Below are 20,885 nucleotides of genomic sequence, written 5' to 3'. Positions count from 1 at the left end.
TCAGTACAGTTTGTCAGTGTTATTATAAATCAGTTTCCTCTGTATGAGTTACAATCATTAGTCATGGCTCCGTTTTTAGTGCCACAACAATCCCTGCCCTCACTTGAACTTACATAAAAGTGAGACCAATGAGTTTGTGAGGGAAAAGAGAGCACTGGTGTTGGATCCGTGTTCAGTGTCACCAGGTATTATGGCTCGTGGTATCAGGAGAGAAGTCGGCCATAGCTTTAACCAAAAATTCTCAAAAGGTTACCACTGGTTATTCTCTATGGCTGTTGACACTTAGGTTTGTATAGTACGTTGTCCTCTATACAAGTGGTACACAGTAATAGTAGAACTACAAGCAGGGCTCAACAATTAGGGTTGTCCATTTGCCCAGGGCAAGTAAAATGCCTGAGCAGGCAAGTGATTGAAAAAAACTATTTTGATAATCATTTAAAGTAATTTTTCAAGCAAAAATAGCAGAAAATGCTGATTTCAACCTCTTAAATGTGGACATTTTCTCCCTTTCTTATCACATTAGATTTAATACCTTTGGATTAGAAGCAAGACATTTAAAGACATCACCTTGGACTTGCAAAAACTGAAACTGAAACTTTTCACTATTTTTTGACATGTCATAGATATTGCAGCCCAATGCTAAACATGACAAGTAACATTAGTGTTTGTTATTTGATAACCACTAATAAATAAAACAATTTGTACAAGGATAAGTTGATTTGTGGCTCACTTGCCTGACTGCACAAATGGGGGAAAAAAATAATAATGTTGGACCTTACACAAGGGTGCTACTGGAGGCTGCATGACCAAAGAACTTATTGTATGGAGCAGAAATGTTTCATGATCCTCAAAGTGTGATTCATCTCTTCATGGGACCAGTCACTTCCTTAAAAGGTGCAGCAAAACTTTGCTGATGTAATTGCACATCAACTTCTGTGCTTATTGCATCAGTCAAGTTTATAGTGAGTGTTGATGGGTGGAGGATGCCTGGAGGTCTGGAAGTACAGTAGGAGACAGTCACCCGACAAGTTCATGAGTCATAACCATTATATATAGTCTGGGCTGTACCCTTTGAGTAAATAAATAGGTTTTAAGTGTCTAATAATAAGAAATTGAATTACTAACATTGCCAAAGATAAAGTATGCACTGAAATGACCCCATTAAAAAGTAAAATGTTACTTTCACTTTGTATAAAAGTGGTCAACTGGATATTCATTTAATTCACTGAGGATTTGTTGTCCTAATTATATGAAGTGGTTGTCACTGCTTAACCTTTTGTAATTAACAACTGTCACACATCAAACTGTAGGTGAAGTGTACAGTATATGCAGAAGCATCTCTGCTAAAGTGTATGTAGGTCAAAACAAAATGGACAGCAGTGAAAAGAAGGGGGATAATATCTTTGATAAACTGCAGCTTCGCCTGTTGCGTTGAAGAGCCACTTTGTATGAGAGATCTTAAAAACAAAAGTAGTGTCAGGCTGCAGAGGCAGAGGAGTTTCTTCAGAGAGATCCTGGATACAGTACAATAGTGTGCCACCAGGAGGCCTCAGTGAGGGGCCTCTGTTCACTCAATGAACAGCAGGTGGGAACTGGACTTGATCCAACATTTGGTTGAGTTTAATAATCTTTCAATTTACTGGTTCATGTGTAAATATATATATGGATTTATTCACATAATTGTGATATAACTAGCAATTTTACTGTTATAATTTATAGTATTATAATATGACTCTTGGTTTGGACTATAAATATGTCGTGCTCTACTGCAGTGGTTCTTAAATAGGGGTTTGTGGACCCCCTGGGGTCTGTGGCACTCTGCCAGGAGGCCATGAAAACTTTTCTGATATATTAATTTAAATTATCATGAGATAAGGAAATATTTATTTATTTATTTTATTCATTCATTTCTCTTTCTTTTTTGCAAAATGTTTCATAGTTGAATGAATACTATTTTATTTTTAGAAATAGTTCATAGTTTACATTCTAAATTAACAGTCTATGACTCTTAATAAATAAATCTTCCTTCCAGTAAAGCACAACACACACACATCATACATTAATGGTGGACACCAACTCTCTCTAATCCAGTGGACGTACATGAGGGGTCACCTGGTATATTTTGAGATCCTCTGCTCTAAGATATTTTGTCTTATAGAAAATAGAGAAAATGTCTGTCCACACAGACCTCTCACACATAGAGCAGTGGTACTCAACTTGCAGCCCATGAGCTAAATCTAGCTCCCAACAGGGTTTTTCATTTTTGAATTTTCAATTCAGTGAAAATAAATTGACACACTGTTTTTCCCTGGAAGGAAGGACAGATATGCCAGTTTTATATGATGGGATAAATTGGGCCGTCAGTAACAGAGTGTCTGCAGTAGGATCAGACAGTGAACTGCGGGGGGGGGGGGGGCAACTATTCACTAAGGAAGAGCAAAACGATGCAGGAAGAAGGATAATTCTGATCTCATCCTGCTCCAGGTTAATCTGATGAACATGCTTAGTTAATAAGTCATTAATTTAAAAATACAGCATTTCATAAACAGATGGCTTAAAGACCTTTTAGAATTCATTTAGTTTATTATTTAATGGTGGTATTATTAACAAACTGCCTCCTGTCATTTTGCAGAAGTGTCCTCTGGGCAAAGCAAGTTGAGTGTCCCTGACAGAGGGTGTGTAGATTATAAAGCTGTAAGTTTACCAGGGAGCAAATCATACGTTTTTATAAGGATAAAAGCAGCAGTGGAAGTAATGAATTACAAATACTCAAGTTACTATAATTAAGTAGTTTTTATGGGTACTTGTACTTTTATGAATAGATTTTCAGGTCTGTACTTTTACTCATACTTAAGTATGCATCACACTATGTAATCTATTTAGTTACTTTTAAAATCTTAATTGAGTACTGAGTACAATTTCAATCAATATCCAAACCTTTCACCTGCATTTTTGTAGCCAGTAAGGTGATCTGATCACAAACAGGCCAATAAAAACCAGGACACAAAGACAAAAAAAAAATCCAAAACACTGCAGCAGCACAGGTTTGGAGTGGGGATATACTCCAACTACAGAATATTTTTTTATATTAATACTTAGTAGTTTTACTTAAGTATTTGATGTGTAATTGAGTAATATTATAGTGATGTGACAGTACTTGTCCTTGAGCCCAAATTTTCAGTACTCTTTCCACCACGGGATATAAGGGAGATATACAGTTTCAACCGACTGGTAGACAGTTCAAATGTCCGACAAGCTTTGCTTCTGACTGTGGAGGGCGATATTATAGCTTATACTGTACAATACATCTGTACCACTCAGTTGCGGTAGGAACCAATGACCTGACACAAACCCGAGTCGGAGCCTACGGTGCGGCGGACAAAACGGAAGTTTAGACGGTTGCTCTGGGTGAACGAAGGGAACATTGACAAGCATCGCATCAAACAAGAAACTATTCTCTTCCCCCTGAAGTAACCCAGCCTCCCCTTTCCCTCACACATGGCGTCCAATTCTAACATAGACATTGAGGGTGCGACCCAGCATCTCCGGGACATCCTCAAACTCGACCGTCCCGGGAACGGCACCGGTAAGTTAGACCGGGAATCAAAGCTGCTGCGCTAGTTTAGGCCGCAGAAGCTAATGGGATGCTAGCTAGCCACTTAGCTAGCTAACATGAGTTGGTTTAGCGCGCTGCTGTACTCGAGCAAAGTTAGCAGTTTCACTGTCTGTTAACTAAAAGTACCGCACCGCCTGGAAGCACAATCTGGATGTTAGTGAATTTACACATGTACCAGCTATTATCTTACATCATGTGTTCAGGTCTGTTGTAATGTTAGAGCGCTAACTGCGTCGGAAAGGTATGTAGTATCATATCTTCCAAAGTGTTAGCTACGTTACCTGCTATAGTTAGCTTCTGTCTCAGTCTATTTTCTGGTGTAGGATAATTGTGTCTTTTATTGCTAAGTAGGAAAATGGTTCGTTAATTCGAAAATAGTATCTATAGCACCTGCTCAGTTGTAGCTTCAGTGCAACAAATATAGGTGTCACGTTATCTGCGTTTAGCCAGAAATATTTTACTGCTATCACGGATTAGCTTTAGCCTCCATAACTGCGTAGAAGGTCGGTGTTACTGGCTCATTTTGATGCATTCATTCCAGGTTTGTTTGTGACACCTTTAACCCAGTGACACACTGTCATTTAGACATTCGTACTTGCAAAAATTATAAAGGAAGTTATCACAGACACCACCGGTTTTAGGGACGTCGGGGAAGAGAAAACACGGATGTTTTGAAGTGTATAAGCAATCCAACTCCTGTGCTATTTACCTTTTTGTTGCAGTATTTCGCTGTGTTTTAGCAAACATCAGTACTAGAGGTTAAATGGAATGAAATACATTTACCCAAGTACTGTATTCAAGTACATATTTGAGGTACTTGTATTTTATTTGCGCATTTATTTTTTTTATGCAACTTCATACTTGTACTCCAATTTTTTCTACCCTTCCTATCCAGTGCTAACCATGTATTCCCAAATTCAGTGTTTTTGAATGTCTGAGGTAAACAGAAAGATCAATATCCCTTTAAGGATTTAGAAAATTCTCCAACCTCTTAAGCTAAATTAAGTTTAAACACCCTCTTAGATTAGCTGGAAAATGCATAGTCACAAAGCTGAAAACAAGGCTGTTGTTCTGACTTTTTAGAGATATGTGGTTATTACAGGACAGCCATGCTACAAGGATATGTTTTAGAATGTGATGTATTGATGTACATTAAACTAGTCAGCAGTATATAATGTAGTTCAGATTAGCTCAACCTTCCAATATCTAGAGCAGTAAAATAGAAAATACACATTAATGCATCAGAAATATCAAGCCAGAAATATCAGATATAACAGTAAAACACTGACTGCACCCATTTAACCGCACAATAAGTACTTTTACTTTTATTCTTTAAGTACATTTTGGTGATAATACTGAACGTAAATATTGATACACATGAGTATCTTGATATTATATTTTGTGATACTGTATAATTTCTCAACAACTGATTGTGATACGTGCAAAGATTCATGGCAGTGGTTCATTATGTGATGTGTTTAAACCCCTGCCAACTGCTAGATAGTTGGGTTATTTGCTTTAAAAAGTGATTTTGTTAAACTCATATTTTCTGCAAATGGTGGAGTGTTCTTTGTAACATGACAGTTGTCCTAAAAAAAGATTTAAAAAATCATATCACCTTTCTTACAGTATCACATATTGAACATATTACATATTGAATCATACCAGATCATGACCTGGGGAGAAATATAGCATGAAACAAAATAAAATGAATAAGGTTAGAACAGGAAACGAACAAACAAGAGTCTGCTGTTGCTATCATGTTCAACTTTATTTCACTAAAACTCAGCTTGAATTATTTTTTTGTATCAGTTGCTTCACCTGTTATTATTAATGATGTGGGGCATGAATATTTTTTGGTTTCTGAAGGGAGGCCTGTCAGAAAAAGTCTGGAAACCACTGCCCTAACTAAAGTTGAGGCTTGATTTACCAGGTGAATAATAAGAGATATGGCCAGATTCTGAACTTATTGTTGTGGGCAATATATTAGCATGTATTTTAGGATTTGAGGATTTTCTGTTGGAAAATCAGGTGACCTTCATAACCAGAAGCTTTATCATAATGCTTGCTTTAGTATTATTATTAATAGAAATGAATAGCATTATTAAATTATTTAGTGGTTTTTTAAGCTATGCCTTGTCACATTATTTGGACAGATATTTAGATGGGTCTTTCTGGATGCCTGTAGCTCTTTTTTCACCACAGGCATCTGGATTTTTTGTTTCAGGTAAAGGACAGTCGTAATAAGCAGTATGTAGCCATTGAGTACTGCAGTCCAAATAGTGAGTTGGAGCCATCATCTGTATATTAACTAGGCTGTAATCCTGTTTAATATACAGTCTATGGTTGAAGTGAGTTGTTTTCCCCCCGCCCCCTCCTCCCCAGAGACAGGCAGGCTGCAGGGGCTGTGTAGGAGCGCAGGATGTATGCAGCCTTGTAAATTGACAATAACAAGAGACAGCGAGTCTTCCACTGTATGTTGATCAGCTGTTTATAACTGTCAGTTGTTTGTCAATGTAAAATTAAGAATGTCACCCTGAAACTAACAGCCCACTGCTCTGAAAATACACACTCTGGAGGATTAGTTAAGCGGCTGCCTGTCTCGCTCCCTGCCAAACTCAGTTTAGCAATTCTAAACATCTGTGCCCTCTACACGATTATTAATGATTTCTTACAACTCATAAACAGACCCTCTTTGCAAACTTTGAAGCCTGCTGGCTTTGAAATAACATCGTTGTACAGTGTATCCTAGCATTACCTCTGCATTCAATGTCCTCCTTCAGATGCCCAATCAAGCGATGGTCAGAGAATGCCATCTTTTAATGGAGAACTGAACGGGTTGTTGGGAGCAGCGGGCCTTCTAGGAAGCACTGACCGGTCAACCATGTCAGAATCTACCAGACCCATCTCCACAGACATCAGCACCGCACAGGAGACTCAGATCATGTAAGTGAATTTTAGGATCAGTCACTTGCACAACTTTTCTATTTGAATTTGATAATTATTAAAATTCAGAGACATTTTTTTGCATACTGTTTTTAAAAGACTGAATCCGTATAGAACTTAAATGTATGTGCTGCATTTTCAGCTGCCTCTCTGGTGATGATGGCTCCACCTGTATCCCCATCACATGCAACAATGTGGAGATTGTAGCGAGTCAGGATTCCAGCATCAACAGCAAGGCTCGTGGCAGCAACAAGGTCTGAAGCCAAACCATATATTTTTGCTTTAAAACATCTAAAAACCACACTGAAAGTGTATAAATCAGAAAGACAAAAATGACACCAACAAAGTAGGACAGTCAAGCTGGTTGTGATAACTTAACAGAATTCAGAGCTTGCTTTAAAAGAGACAAGCTACTGTGCTTTTAAAAAATCCAGCTCACTGAATTAGCGTTGGGTTGATGGATGATACCATCACAGTATTTCTTTTCTTGCATAGCCAAACTATATCATCTAATATCATTGTCCAGCGTGATGTTTGACTGTGACCATAACATACTATGCCATCACTCAACCCTACACTGAATCCTTAAATAGGAAAAGACTTGATATTTAAAAGAATTATCACAGCTTTATTTTGAATGAAGACCACAGGCTCATATTTAAACAGTCATCGTGAACTTTGTTCTGAGAGTATTAATTTATTTTGAATGGTGAATTTGTTTTCCATTCAGGTGAAGATTCAACCTGTTGCCAAGTATGACTGGGAACACAAGTATTATTATGGCAGACTGATAGCTGTGTCCAACTCCTTTCTGGCCTACGCCATTAGAGGTGAGAGTCCTGAACTACGTGTTATTTCAACCATCAAATGGAACTTTATCTACTACTGCAGAGAATTGGATGTTGGGTGGTATATGTACATTATGTGTGGTTTTTTTTTTTGCTTTTTTAAAAATTCATTTCATTTTTGACATTGAGAATTTTAAACTGAAACCCTTGTAAAAAAGTATTTCTGACTATTATCCCTTTCCTCTGCTATAACAGATATTTTGAATGAAGATGAAATATGATGAGTCTGTAGTTGGTCAAATGAATTTAGTGCTGTTGGTTCGTCTTTTTCCTTAAAATAAACATCTCTTCCCTCAGGAGCCACCAACCATGCAATGATCCGTGTCCTGAGTGTGGGTTTTACTGAGCGCTCTCTACTGAAGGGCTTCACTGGAGCTGTCACAGATCTAGCTTTTGCCCACCTCGACTCCTCCCTGTTGGGTTGTGTCGATGAAGCGGGAAACCTGATGGTCTGGCAGCTCACCTGCACTGGAAACAAAATACTGTATCCTGACATGTGAAAATGGAATGAAAAGGGATGTTTGGGACAATGAACAGGTTTATGTGTGTGTCTGTAGAGTATTGCTGCTTGTCTTTGCACAGGGAATCATGTAATTGCTTCTCTGTGTGCGGCCGGCTTTCATATAGTAGTCACAGAAACAAATCTTGTTTTCGCCCATTTTCCTTAACCTGCCTTTTCCTTCAGTGATCAGGTGGTGGTCCATATCCGACGGCCAAACGACACCCCGCTGAACTCTCACCGTCGCCTCATCTGGTGTCCGTTCATTCAAGATGATAACGAGGAGAACCAGGATGACACCAGCCAGACCTTAGCCCTTCTACATGAAGACAGGGTACCAGCATTTTACATAGAAGTGTTTGTCTTAGACACAGTCTTTGTAAATGCAACATTGTTCTTAAATCAAAAGAATATACTTGGATAAAAAAAAACTCCACATATACAGTAGTTAAGAAGTAATGTCTGTTTACACCTTATGTCATGTTATCCATCCTGTTGTCCTGGTGATGAAAATGTGTTTGAGATGACCATAGATCTTCCTTGGGATGTCTCTGAGATGAAAGGGATTTTGATATTATTTACGCATATGTAACTATCGCTTAGCAAATGATAAACTGAACCAACCACTGACTACAGCAGAGTGTGTCTTGTCATGCTGTTACTGCATTTACTATCACTGGCTGGCTACTCAACACAAGACCCATGAAAAATATGATGAATCTGAGATGCACCAGTAGTACTGATCCATCTATCCCCAAATTTAAATGGATGTACATTTTATTAGTCACTGGATTGAAACAGTCTAGCCTGATGCTTGCTGCTAGCCAGTCGCTACCCTAGCTGTGTGTGAGTGCGCTAAAGCATACATAATTGGTTGTTTTGGTTCAGATGTAAAAATCTGAAAGGACTCTGTATCAACAGGGGACCCACCCTTTTTTTTCCTCTGATAACGCTGCATTGTGAGAATCAAATCTGCATTAAAATGTGTAGAATTTTAGATTTTTGTTAGCAGCTGGTGGGCAGCAGAGTCCTGCAGTGTGCTTGGAGCTGATTGAGCTTACAACTAATAGAACTAACAGCCAAACAAACAGTAGGACTGAGAGTTTCTGTTCAGAGGAACATGAAGCGTTAAACAGTGAAGTACAGTTAAATGTGAAGTTGACAGTAAATTTCACAGAACAGTCAGGTGGTACTTGCAGAGCTCAATGTTTTCTGAGGTGATACATTATATAATAAGTTTGAAATTGCCTTTACAAAAACCCTGGTGTCAGTTCAAAAATTTCTGTTACCGTATCAGAATCATATCAGGAGAGAGAACAAAGGGAACTTTGCATTCCTAATTTTATCCTCCTGTCTGTCTAGGCTGAGGTGTGGGACCTGGAAGTCTTGAGAGCCAACAACAGCAGTTGGCCTGTCGATGCCACAGATCTAAAAGAAGGACTCATCACAGTCAAGGGACACACCCAGGTAGGGGTCAGGATAAAACAGTAACTGCTGTGCTAACTGTCAAGTATTCAGTGCAGAACCACTGTAGAAACCTAGGGGACCATGCTCAGTTCTTAAGATGCTAGGTATTGTCACTAGAAAAAGTAAAACCAGAGTAAAAAGATTTACAAAATAGTATGATATTTTGGTATGTTGGTTTGATGTTTATTCCTTGCAGTACTGATTGTGTATGTTGTTCCATGTTCTCCCCTTCAGCGAGTCAGTGAAGGGGCCCTGTCTCCAGATGGAACCGTGTTAGCCACTGCCAGCCATGACGGATATATCAAATTCTGGCAGATATACATAGAAGGAGGGCAGGACAAGCCGAGGTAAGCAATGAGGATATTTTTAAATGAACATTGATTTACCCTCTCATCTATTTTTACACTTTATCAGGTAAATTCAATGTAAGGTGATCTTTTGTCTGTAGTTGTTGTTTTCTTTACTTTTCTTCTTCTTTATTGTCCAGATGTCTTCACGAATTGCGGCCTCACGGAGGACGTCCCCTCTCCTGCCTTCTTTTCTGTGATAACCACAAGAGGCAGGACCCAGAGTTAGTGTACACGATGACGCACACACAGCTTTCAACTTTCAGAAAATTGTGACATGGGTATATTCGTCTGAGGCTGTTGCTGTTAGAATTGCAGTTCATTTACATCTTTTTTTCTCCTCTCCTTTTCATGTCTGGTTCCTTTTACTTTGTACTTTGTAGAGTTCCTTTCTGGCGGTTCCTGATAACTGGAGCGGATCAGAACCAGGAGCTGAAAATGTGGTGCACTGTTTCCTGGACCTGTTTACAGACCATCAGGTTTTTCTCCATCATTATGAGTTTAACTCCTTTTAATGCCCTGTGTCACGTGTAATAAGGCATGACCTTACAGCCAACAAATTGTTTTGTCCCCAATGTAACTGCTATCTGAAGCATATCTCATTAATTTACATTGTTGTACTGCTAATGGTGGTGTTTTTTTTATTTCTTTAGGTTTTCTCCAGATCTGTTCAATTCATCAGTAATGCCAAGTCTGAAGGCCAGTCTGGACCTCTCTGCTGAGTATCTCATCCTGACAGATGTACAGAGGAAGGTCAGCACAATATTGTCAGCTTAGTGGTTTGAGCTTTTCCACTCCACTGCTCCCTACCACACACTTATTCCTGCCATTTTTATGGGAAGACAGGGGATGTTTAGGGGCTGATAGAGGCCCAAAACTTATGCCACATAGAAGCATCTGAAAGCAGTAATCTAAAGATTAGTGCTGCACAATTTGGTAAAAAAAAAAAGTCATATTGTCATTATTCTCACTGAAATTGCAGTGTGTGATACAGTTAGTGGAAATGATACATTTCATGTTAACTGGAAAAAAAATTAAATCATGATGTTGTGATATTCATTGATGATTGTACTAAAACACTTTTTTTCTTTCATCTGGTGAACAAGACCTTTTCAAAAATTTGCAATTTGGTTCTGGTTTTGCGGTTTTGATGTTGGAGTTGGCTGTATTATGTTAATTATGTTAATTGTGCAGCCCTACTAAAGATTAATTCAAACTGTACCCCAGCACTCACACAGGCAGCTCAGTTGGTAGAACGTGCAGCCCATATACAGAGCCTGAGTCATGGTACTCCATACCATGATGTGTGATCTAGAGGAATAAAAGTGAAACTGAATGCAGCCTTTGGCCCTTTGGTGCATGTCTTCCCCTCTACTTTCTCCCCCATTTTCCTATCTATCTACAAGCTGTCTTGTCCAATAAAGACTAAAAACCCAAAAAAGTAATCATAAAGGCAATATGAAGGGAGTATATGATCACCATTCCCACGCTCAATCATAACTAACTTGGAAACGTTATTTATTTTAGCTGACCTCCCAACAAGTTAGCTAGCTTTAAAACTGAAGAGAGTATTGGCAGCCTGGGATGTGGCCGTCCCCGTGGAGCTGAAGAGGTTGTGTTCACAAATAATTGTTTTAACAAACAGTATTGCTCTATAGCTATGTTATAGCTTTATTCCTTAATATAGATTTAAATTTGAAGCATTTTCCTGGCACTTTTCTACCAGCTCAGTTGACCTACAGCCTTAATCTGAAAATAAACAATAACCTACTTAAACACTAATTAGAATAAATCTTGGGCTGAGAGAGACTGTTTGAGTTAATCTTGTTAAAAAGGCTACTTTCTCCAGAACTATAGTCAGTCTGTCTGTGAAACTGGCCCATTTGTTTTTGAGGTGAGTCTCTGGACCAAACCACTTTTCCTTGCTAACTACATCACCTCTTGATCCTGTGCCTATTTTCATACTTTGCTGATGTCATTGTTTGCCAGGTTCTGTATGTGATGGAGCTACGGCAGGACCTGGAGAAAGGCAAAGCCACTTTCACAGCCGTATCAGAGTTCCTGCTCACCCACCCTGTGCTCAGCTTCGGGGTCCGGGATGTTGCTCACAGCCGATTGCGACACACCGAGGTCCTCCCAGCAGAGGAGGAGAGCGAGAGCCTGACAACAGGTGCACATGTATACACACGCACACACACATAATAAACACACACACACACATACACCGCAAAAATCTTTTCACTACTGTTGTCTTTTGATCTTTCCTGAAACCATGATTTTTCTGTCAATATGAGGCATGTTGTTCATCATTTAGATATTCTAAGGCTACCATGCGCACACACACACACACACACACACACACACACACACACACACACACACACACACACAGTTATCTTTTAAAAAACGCTATTCATTTTCTTTCAGCTTTCATTTGGGGACTTTGTGGGGACACTGCTGAATTAAATGCTGCATTAAATATGTAGCAGTATTGATCTTAATTAACACAGCATTACTTGTGTGTGTGTTTTCTTCCAGAGGGCACTCAAGGACCCACAGAGTCAAAGTCTGGCATCCAGATTAAACTCTACTGTGTTCACACTAAGTAAGTTTCCTCCCATTGCCTGATGTCAGTGTTAAGGCTAGGCTGGACACCAAGCTTGAAAACAGCCGCCCCTATTATGTTCTATGAACAAGCCCTGCACCGGTCAGGCGTGTGTCCTCCTGCTGAAATATTTTGATATTTACAATTATTTGATTGAACCATCAGGTAATATCATTATTTAACTTAACAAAGTTAACTGTCTGGCCTTTCATAGTTTAGTGAGCTTCATCCTCTACAGATTGTGTGGACAAATTAGGTGTTTAAGTGTCACAGTTTTCCCATTCTTTCCCACATTTGTTGTCTTAAAGGCTCAGTTTTTTGGTTTGGCAGCTTATAAAAACTTAGTTCTGGGTACCTTGGGCTATTGGTAGTGCGTTTCACCGCACAGCAACATTTAGATATTTGTGTTTAAGAAGACAGAAATGACAAGAAGGCGCCTTCACACAATACATTGTCAGAGGAAAGTGATGTTTTGTACTGTGCAAGACGTGATCTAGTTCACTGAGCAGTTTCACACTAAACTAAACTAAATCATGACAAACTTACCACAAATTGTGGCTTGACTTGTAAAATTATCTCTTATATTGACAAACAACGTATATAATTCATAACAAATATCAAATGGGATCAAAAAATAATTTGCCTCTCACCATAGGCTACCATTCATACTTTTACTGAAGTAAGGTCCAATGCGGCATAACTGAAGGGACGTGGCTGTCTATACCAGTTCCAGTTATGGAATTGCGGAGTTTTGGGATGCATCTACATGTCTGTGAAGTCTGACTGAGAAGCAAAAGGGTGTAATTGTCTTAATAATTAGGGTACGCTTACATTTGTGTGTCTGTGTTTGTTTTCAGGAGTCTGCAGGATGTCCAGATCTGGTTTCAGCCCAATTTGGGTTCCAGCTCTGCTGTTTTCCTGCCCCACTCTGATTCTCAGGATGGTTTTGGTAAGTCACAGCCCCAAAAAATGAAAATAAAGCACACAGGATGGGACATAGGATGATGTTTGTTCATTATATTATCATGGGAAAATATTAAATATTATTGACACAGGTATGTAACTAAATACAGTAGTTGACTGACCAAACATGTTGCAAGTCTATCCTTTACTAATTTCTACAGAAAAAACTGAACATAAATATTTTTGACAAGCTTTAAGAAATGCATGTGTCTGCTATTAGAGCATTCCTTACCTTTTATGATAAAGTCTTTAGCTTGGCTCAAAGTCTCTTCCCACTCCCTCTCTGATCTTCCCTTTTCATTTCACCGTCTCCTCCTCTCCGTCCTTTACTTTGATTTTTGACCTTAGATTTTACAGAACTTGTAACACGTACAGTATTAGAGGAAATCCTGGAAATTCACTTAGTGTTTGAGCTTTCTTTGATGTCAAATGTTGCCACACACAAGAAGCACTCTTAACATTTTGTGTGTCCAACAGGGTTTTCAGACCATCTCACTGACCAGAGCTCTGACAAGGAATCAGGAAACGGCTCCCAGACAGACCTAAGGAAGATCCCATCGCTTCCTGCTCCAGCTGACTTCCTATCAAACTCGGGTACAAGCAGCGGGACAATGCCCAAGCTAATGACACCCGATGCCTTTATGACACCAAGCACTTCGGTAGGAACACCCACAAACCTTGTAAACTTCTGCTCTCTGTCTTTAATTAACAAATGTTGTGGGCTGTCTGGTTGATGTCTGAGTTTCACTCCAGCATACAGTCAGCAAAATTGTCATAAACACTTGAATGTCGTGTTTCAAATGTTTTTTTTAATTGGTCACCTAGCAACATCGTGCCCCATGAATAGCACCTCTTCCCACGTATTGGCTCTTAGCAGACACAAGACCATAACCCTGTTAGTACAGAGTCTATTCACATTGAAGACCTGCTTTATCTGAGTGTACATGAAGGTAAAAGTCAGACAGCCAAAGATAAAATAAGATTTTCAGTTTCATCTATGCCTGAAGTGACAGCCAGGAAGACAAACAGTTCTCTCTTTTTTTTTTTCTGAAGATTTTCATTATTAATGTGACTGTCATGACAGTTCTGTTGTGATGTGACTCTTTCTAACAATGTATGTCAGTATTCCAGTATGACAAGGAAAATAATTTGTTTTAACCATTTAGGAGTGATTTTCCAAATCCGTTTCATTTGCTGCTGGTGGATCCCCTTATTTTTTTTTCTTTTGTTGCCCTCCAGGTACCGGCATCTCCTGGCAGCAGTGCCAGCAGTCTGACCATCGTGACCGCTATCAGCAGTAACTCTGACTCAACCAACAGGTGAGCTTTTCTGTGCAGTTTAGATCATGAGATAACCTCATTATAAAATGCTTTGAAATGACCTGTATCTGTAGTAGAATCTCCAACTGAAATTTTATGTGGTAATGTGAAAACATTCTTGTCATCTATGTCCTGATTAGGGTTGAGGGAAGAGATTAGATGAGTTAGATGCATCACTATACACAAAAAGTGCCCAACCATCATGGGTTTATAAGACACCAAATAGTTGTAGTGTTCAGACATTTTCCTTTCAATACAAAGCTACAGTTAGTAGCTCAGACATAAACGGAATACTCTGCCTTCTCTCACAAGCTTGAGAAATAAAATCTGATACATAAAAGGCTCCCTGGTGAAGAATAAGAAATAAAATTTTCAAAACATTTCACAGCAGTTATGTTCTAAAGCACAAACAAATGCGCCCACACGCTGCCACAATGCCTCATTTGATGCAGCCTTCCAGCCAGACTCTGTTAATCACCACTGAATGAATATATCTAGAACTGCAACAATTAATTGAGTAATCGATTCACATGTGTGAACATGTATTCCTGACTGCAGTATGTCTATGTTACTGTGTGCAGAGCTATGGATGATGTCAGTCAGAGTCCTAACAGAGCAGAGAACAGCAGCAGCAGTCTGACACTTTCCACCTCCACCAGCAGCCCTAGAGCTGCTTCTGCTGTGCTGCTGCCTGGACTGGAGAACCTCCAGGTAAGACCTGACCGACTGTCCTATCTCTATCAGCCAATTTATACTCTGACTGACGGGATCTTTTTTTTTGTGACACTCCTCCTCTTCATCTCCAGACTTTAACCTCTCCTAGTGGTCCTCTCGCACTGGACAACCCTCAGGTTCTGGATTCTCCCCTCCTGCCACCGCTGGCCTCCCCAACCAGGGCCCGCTCCCCTGACGTGATCTCGTCAGCCTCCACAGCCATGTCCCAGGACATGCCAGAGATCGCATCCCAGACCCTGCAGCTTCAGCGCGGACTAGTGTCCAGCCTGGAGCCCTTACCTCTTTCTGCTCTTCAGACAGACAGCATGGCCTCTGCTGCATCTGCCCTGCACCTTCTCACCTCACCACGCACAGCCAACAACAACAGGTACGGTGATTACAGTCAATAATAATGTAGTTTTATCAAAAATGAATGATGACTTAATGTCCACAGTAAATATGCAACTTTGAAGCTGTTAGCAAGAAAAGATCATTTAAAACAAGCATGTATGAAAAATGATCATCAGAAGTTTAAAGCATGCAGAAATTCTGCAAACAAACATAAAAAAAACTGTATTGCCCTTCTAAGTGAACAAAACTTGTATATTTTCTGTCTCAGCCTGCTCCCCCTCGAACTTGGTGGTGCAGATGGACCAGTGGGTGGGGCAGTAGAGTCCGAGCCCAGACTCAGCCACACCCCGTCTCTACTTGAGAACGCCTTATCACAGGAGAATCCCGGGGTTGGAGGAGGGTCCTCAGAAGGTAGCGTTAGCCACACGCCATGGCCCGCCGCGCCGGACATCACTAGAGAAACCAGGAACAGCCTCAGGGACAATGGTCTTGGAGACTGGTAAGAATTCCCACATATAAATACATTTACCAAACATAAACATACACATCTACATGAAGGATTTTTACAAAGTTCTAAGATCTCATTGGCACTCTCACCACTAGTTTGGGAAAATAAAAGTAAAACTCCTAGTTGGATTGGTGTCTCAAGTGTTTCTGACAGTCCTACTTTTTGTGTGATGGTAATTTTTTTGTACCTTTACAAATATTTGAAAATGCTTACTGGTGAGCCAGTTTTGCTCTCTATTTACAAAAACCTTAACATCAAGTAGGTCAAAAGTACATCAAGTAGATCTGCGCAATTGATGGAATATTAGTCTTGATTACGAGTTTGCTGTCCACAATTAAATGACCATGAACGACTACAATACTGATGTGTAAAATGCGTTCTTTCCTCAGAAACCTCTGCTGCATATAAAATCAAGTAATCCCCAAACTAACAGTCACACATCCCGCAGTGGCAAAAATTGCAGGTGCAAAATTTCCTGGATGTTACAGCTGCAGTCCAGAGTGGAGAAATTATGTACAACAGAGAGCCGACGGGAAAAATGAAAATTAATGTCTGGAGCAGAAGGAGAAAGAGCTCAGCATCCGTTGTTTGGAATTATTTTGGCCTTAGGGAAAGTGATGTTAACTAAGAAACTTGTTGAACCACCACAAATTGCAGTGTGGTGAATATGTGAAGATCAGCATTATCTCATTGAATCCCTGTCCTTATCCAGCATCGACTCAGACATCCATAACAGTGATGCTGCAGTGTGTCACTGCATGAATGTTGCACAGGGTGAACATAAAAGCAGTGCTCTGTTGATTTAACTTTGGGCAAAAAGTTTTGGCACCGTTTTATTTATATTTAGTTTCCTGCAGAATGTACTGTGAATAAGGACCAGTCTTATTTTGATGCACAGGTTTGCGTGTTAGCAGGAATGTAGCACAGCATGAAAGTGAAAGTGGTGCTCTGTTTATTTAAATGTGAAAATGCAATCAAAATATGTTTTCCCTTAAATCATGAATATAATGGTGAACAATATTGATCAAAACTGGGCATAGGCACACATTAACATAAACAGGCAGTTGCATAAAGCATAGAGATAATATGGTATTGATGTCTACTGTGTTGTAGTTCAAGAGAGGAGTCGAAGGACAGACATTTGAGCTCTCCGTACCATCGCCACTCCTATCACCTCACACAGAACGACAGTCAGGATGCTGGTGCAGAGCAGAGGTAACATACATTTTAACACACCATCTCCTTCTTTCTGCAAACAAACACACGTCTAGAGATCTAGATAGAAGAAAAAACAAAACGAGGCGCAGACACATATTAAGTACTTTATTTTTAGGCTCGGTAATGTTTAGATTATATTGACTTATCTGCCTGTGTTTGACCCAGTGACCCTGACGATGAGGTTGCCAGCCTGGCATCATCCTCAGGGAACTGTGGCACTCGCTCTTCTCACAGACTACCCGTTAAGGACTGGAAGACGTCGCCACGAGGCTCGCCAAAACTAAAGCGGAAGACCAAGAAAGATGATGGGTATGCTGATGTTTGACAGTGAAGGAGTTCAAAGTGGGCATGGAATAAAAACATTTTTTGCAGTACTTAAGTGTGTGTCATGTAGCTTAAAAGGTGTTCATGATTTCAAGCATGAACTAACTTGAAATTAAAACTTAACTTAAACTTAAAATTAAAATCTAATGTGATGTAGGGGCCATACAAACAGAATAAAATACGTACAGTACCTATAAATATACATATATACATACACACATTCACACACACACACACACACACACACACACACACACACATATATATATATATATATATATATATATGTATATATGTATATATATATATATATATATATATATATATATATATATATAAATCATTGGGCTGAGTATTACTGTTTGAACATTCTTTCTCCTTTTTCCTCAGTGAATCGTCTCAGTCCATGCAAATGGATCCTGGTCAGGTGAGTTGATCACCACATTATCTGTTGCTTCTATGTTTCTAACTACTACAATAAAACTATGAATTCGAAAAGGTATTTTGTATTGTAAAATAAAAACACATTGCACCTAACTTTAACTAGTAATTGATTTTTTGGGGACAGGAAAATCACAAATCACAAAACGCAAAGCAAACTTGGAGAGATTTAGCTATAATCTTATTAAGCTGCCATTTGTCATATCCAGTGATTTTCCCATCATCCAGTTTGTCTTCTTTTCAATCATTTTCTCCACCACTCCCCCGTCACAGATGAATGCAGGAGTACAGGACGAGTTGTTGATGCTACTGCGAAGCCAGCAGAGGGAGTTAAGTGAGCTGCGTGGACAGATTGAAGCCATGCAGAGCTCCATTATGGCTCAGGTAGAGCACGTCCTGACCAACCACCAGGAACAAGAACGTATCCTTCAGTCTCATCTTACTCACCGAGCCCACTCTGTACCTGAGGCTCGGTGAACAGCTGTGATGCCACTGTTAAAATTTAAATTTGAATTTAGGAAAAAATAGTCTTCGGCAGTAGCAACTTGATTTTTCTTTGGTTGCACACGTGAGGCCTGGAGTTAACTGGAACACCTGAAACTACACTCCGTTTCTACTTGAAGTAAGTATAGTAGGTCACCTAAGGCCACAAAAAAATGCTGTGTATATAGAAGAATGTCTTTTCTGACAACCCCCAACAAAGTTGTTACAACAGTACGCATGCAGGTTTGATAATGAGCCCTCTGCGTCATATTCTTGTGAGCCTTGACACTTCATCACCTCAGAGCGCAGACTAGAGCGTGTTCTGGCAGAGAGTCAGAATCATCAGCAGCAGCTTCAGGAACAACTCAGCCAGCAGCTCAGCCACGCCCTCAGCTCGGCGCTAACCAACAGAATGGACAAAGTGCTACGTGAGGAAATAAAGAAAACTGTCCCACAAAGTAAGGAGACACAAACACACACAGAGAGAAACACAGGCCAATAATAAGAACACCAGCACATCACAGAGTGAGAGACAACAGAGATTTACTCTACTGATACCAAGTAAACTGCTGTTGAACAGTCATCCACACTTGCTACCAGACGATGGTGGTATTGCGCCATTTCATTGTTTGCCAGTTACAGATGAGGAAGCTCTTAAGTATTAATCGAAACAGTCTTTTCCGTCTGCGTATGTTGCACACTGGTGTCTCCTGTCCTTGGTTTCTTTTCTCTGGTCTCTCCATCATCTTCCTGTAAATGAATGCTTGGTTTAGGAGCTGAAGTGTAGAGATCTTCTCTCTTTATAAGTTGTGTTAAAGGTACATTTTTACCATTACTTAACGACACTTATAGGTGCCTCATTTTGCTTTTTGTTGCCTAATCTCATTGTGTTTACTTCTATTGTTTATAGTCTAAGCAGAACAGATTTCTTGGTGTATTTCATCAGCTCAGACAGCTCTGTGTGCTCATTTGTAGGCAAATTTTATTTCACTTTTTTAGTGCTTAGAAGAATTTTCTGCAAAACAGATGTGATAGTTTATGAAGAGAATTGCCCATATTTTAAGTCATCCCCAGTATTTGTACCCATACCTCTCTCTTCAGGGTATCTGCTGGTGTTTAGTACTATCCTGATTTGTACAGCTTCCCCTGAAAATTTAATATTTGAATCATCAGTCAGAAACCCTTCAGTTGACTGTGATTCTTCAATATGAAGAGTTATTTATAAAATGTATATATTAGTGAAAATATGGATCCATGTCGTCCTTTCTTAAGATTCACCTGATTTTGTTAAAGGGATATAATATCTTCTAATATCGACAGCAGACTCATGAACTGAATCAGATTGATTTCATGATGTCAGCAAATTTCACATCATTGTCCAAAGAATAGATAGAATATTGTATCGTGATTAAAAATCTATGTGTTGGTTAACTGATGAGAGAACATGAAACTAAGGTGGTATGATTGGTAAACAAGTTTCAACTCTTGTTTTTACACAGAGCTTTTTTTTACACAGAACATGACAGGCTGTAAACTTTACAAACGGAGTCTCTAAATCACTCAAATGACAGAACTGACTGTGATGGAAGCAGAGAAGAGGGATAGAAAGGGAGAATGCACACTTTTACTTTCTCTGACTGAGTGGAAATCTGATGTTTTCACATCATATATGATGAGGAAAGGCATTAAACGTCTTACTTGTAAAACATAATAATGTAGGGTGATTGAAGTTTAGTGTAGCAAAGACCTGGGGGGAAAAAGGAATGAATTCTTGACTCCTCATATTAGAGATGTTCCTAGTGGCTTATTTCCTTGTCAATTAAACACAAATTTTAATTTAGACTAGTCGACTAGTCTGACAGCAAGAAAACACTCAAAAAGCAGGTAAAATTTAGGTAATTTTAGGAAATGATAATGTTAAACACTGTCTGAAAAAATACTGAGTGTATTAAGACTCATTTGAAGCCGTTAATAAAATTCTTCATTGATCAAATCATATTTTAAATGCTGCTTAAATGGGTGGCACTTCACCCTGTGTATTATGAGCGCTGCACTGGGATTGCTGTGACACTGAGTGACTTTGATAGATAGCCAAAGCACTGGACATTACCAATAAATTGTATTTAATGTGGATCAATAATGTCATGGCCAATTTAATATTCACTTAATAAGGTTCGTATCAGTGCAGATGGCAATCTGACTGATCGGATCAATATGTCCCTGATCTGAATCAGCT

At 39.4% G+C, this 20,885-nt stretch overlaps 1 protein-coding gene across 2 annotated transcripts in view; it reads left to right on the top strand.

Annotated features, from left to right (window-relative positions):
• Positions 1–3,361: 3,361 nt before the first annotated feature.
• edc4 (enhancer of mRNA decapping 4) overlaps positions 3,362–20,885 on the top strand; it is a 34,443-nt gene continuing 16,919 nt past the window's right edge. Inside the window, exons 1-24 of one of the 2 annotated variants that reach the window (XM_084733480.1) lie at positions 3,362–3,586; positions 6,400–6,562; positions 6,705–6,816; positions 7,293–7,392; positions 7,708–7,894; positions 8,096–8,243; positions 9,272–9,376; positions 9,611–9,723; positions 9,864–9,947; positions 10,107–10,202; positions 10,377–10,476; positions 11,713–11,893; positions 12,262–12,328; positions 13,186–13,277; positions 13,769–13,950; positions 14,531–14,610; positions 15,192–15,321; positions 15,417–15,712; positions 15,944–16,174; positions 17,297–17,398; positions 17,567–17,710; positions 18,116–18,152; positions 18,440–18,587; positions 18,952–19,107. In XM_084733480.1, coding sequence (XP_084589606.1) covers positions 3,499–3,586; positions 6,400–6,562; positions 6,705–6,816; positions 7,293–7,392; positions 7,708–7,894; positions 8,096–8,243; positions 9,272–9,376; positions 9,611–9,723; positions 9,864–9,947; positions 10,107–10,202; positions 10,377–10,476; positions 11,713–11,893; positions 12,262–12,328; positions 13,186–13,277; positions 13,769–13,950; positions 14,531–14,610; positions 15,192–15,321; positions 15,417–15,712; positions 15,944–16,174; positions 17,297–17,398; positions 17,567–17,710; positions 18,116–18,152; positions 18,440–18,587; positions 18,952–19,107 — 3,142 coding nt within the window. In that variant the 5' untranslated portion in view covers positions 3,362–3,498. Of the gene's footprint in view, positions 3,587–6,380; positions 6,563–6,704; positions 6,817–7,292; positions 7,393–7,707; positions 7,895–8,095; positions 8,244–9,271; positions 9,377–9,610; positions 9,724–9,863; positions 9,948–10,106; positions 10,203–10,376; positions 10,477–11,712; positions 11,894–12,261; positions 12,329–13,185; positions 13,278–13,768; positions 13,951–14,530; positions 14,611–15,191; positions 15,322–15,416; positions 15,713–15,943; positions 16,175–17,296; positions 17,399–17,566; positions 17,711–18,115; positions 18,153–18,439; positions 18,588–18,951; positions 19,108–20,885 lie in introns of those variants that run through there. The other variant, XM_084733479.1, reaches the window with a different exon arrangement.

This window comes from Lutjanus erythropterus, chromosome 13, assembly GCF_056507025.1.
Source record: "Lutjanus erythropterus isolate fLutEry1 chromosome 13, fLutEry1.hap2, whole genome shotgun sequence".
Taxonomy (NCBI): domain Eukaryota; kingdom Metazoa; phylum Chordata; class Actinopteri; order Lutjaniformes; family Lutjanidae; genus Lutjanus; species Lutjanus erythropterus.
The sequence above is the reverse complement of the archived record's forward strand: the minus strand, read 5'-3'. Positions and strand labels throughout refer to the sequence as shown.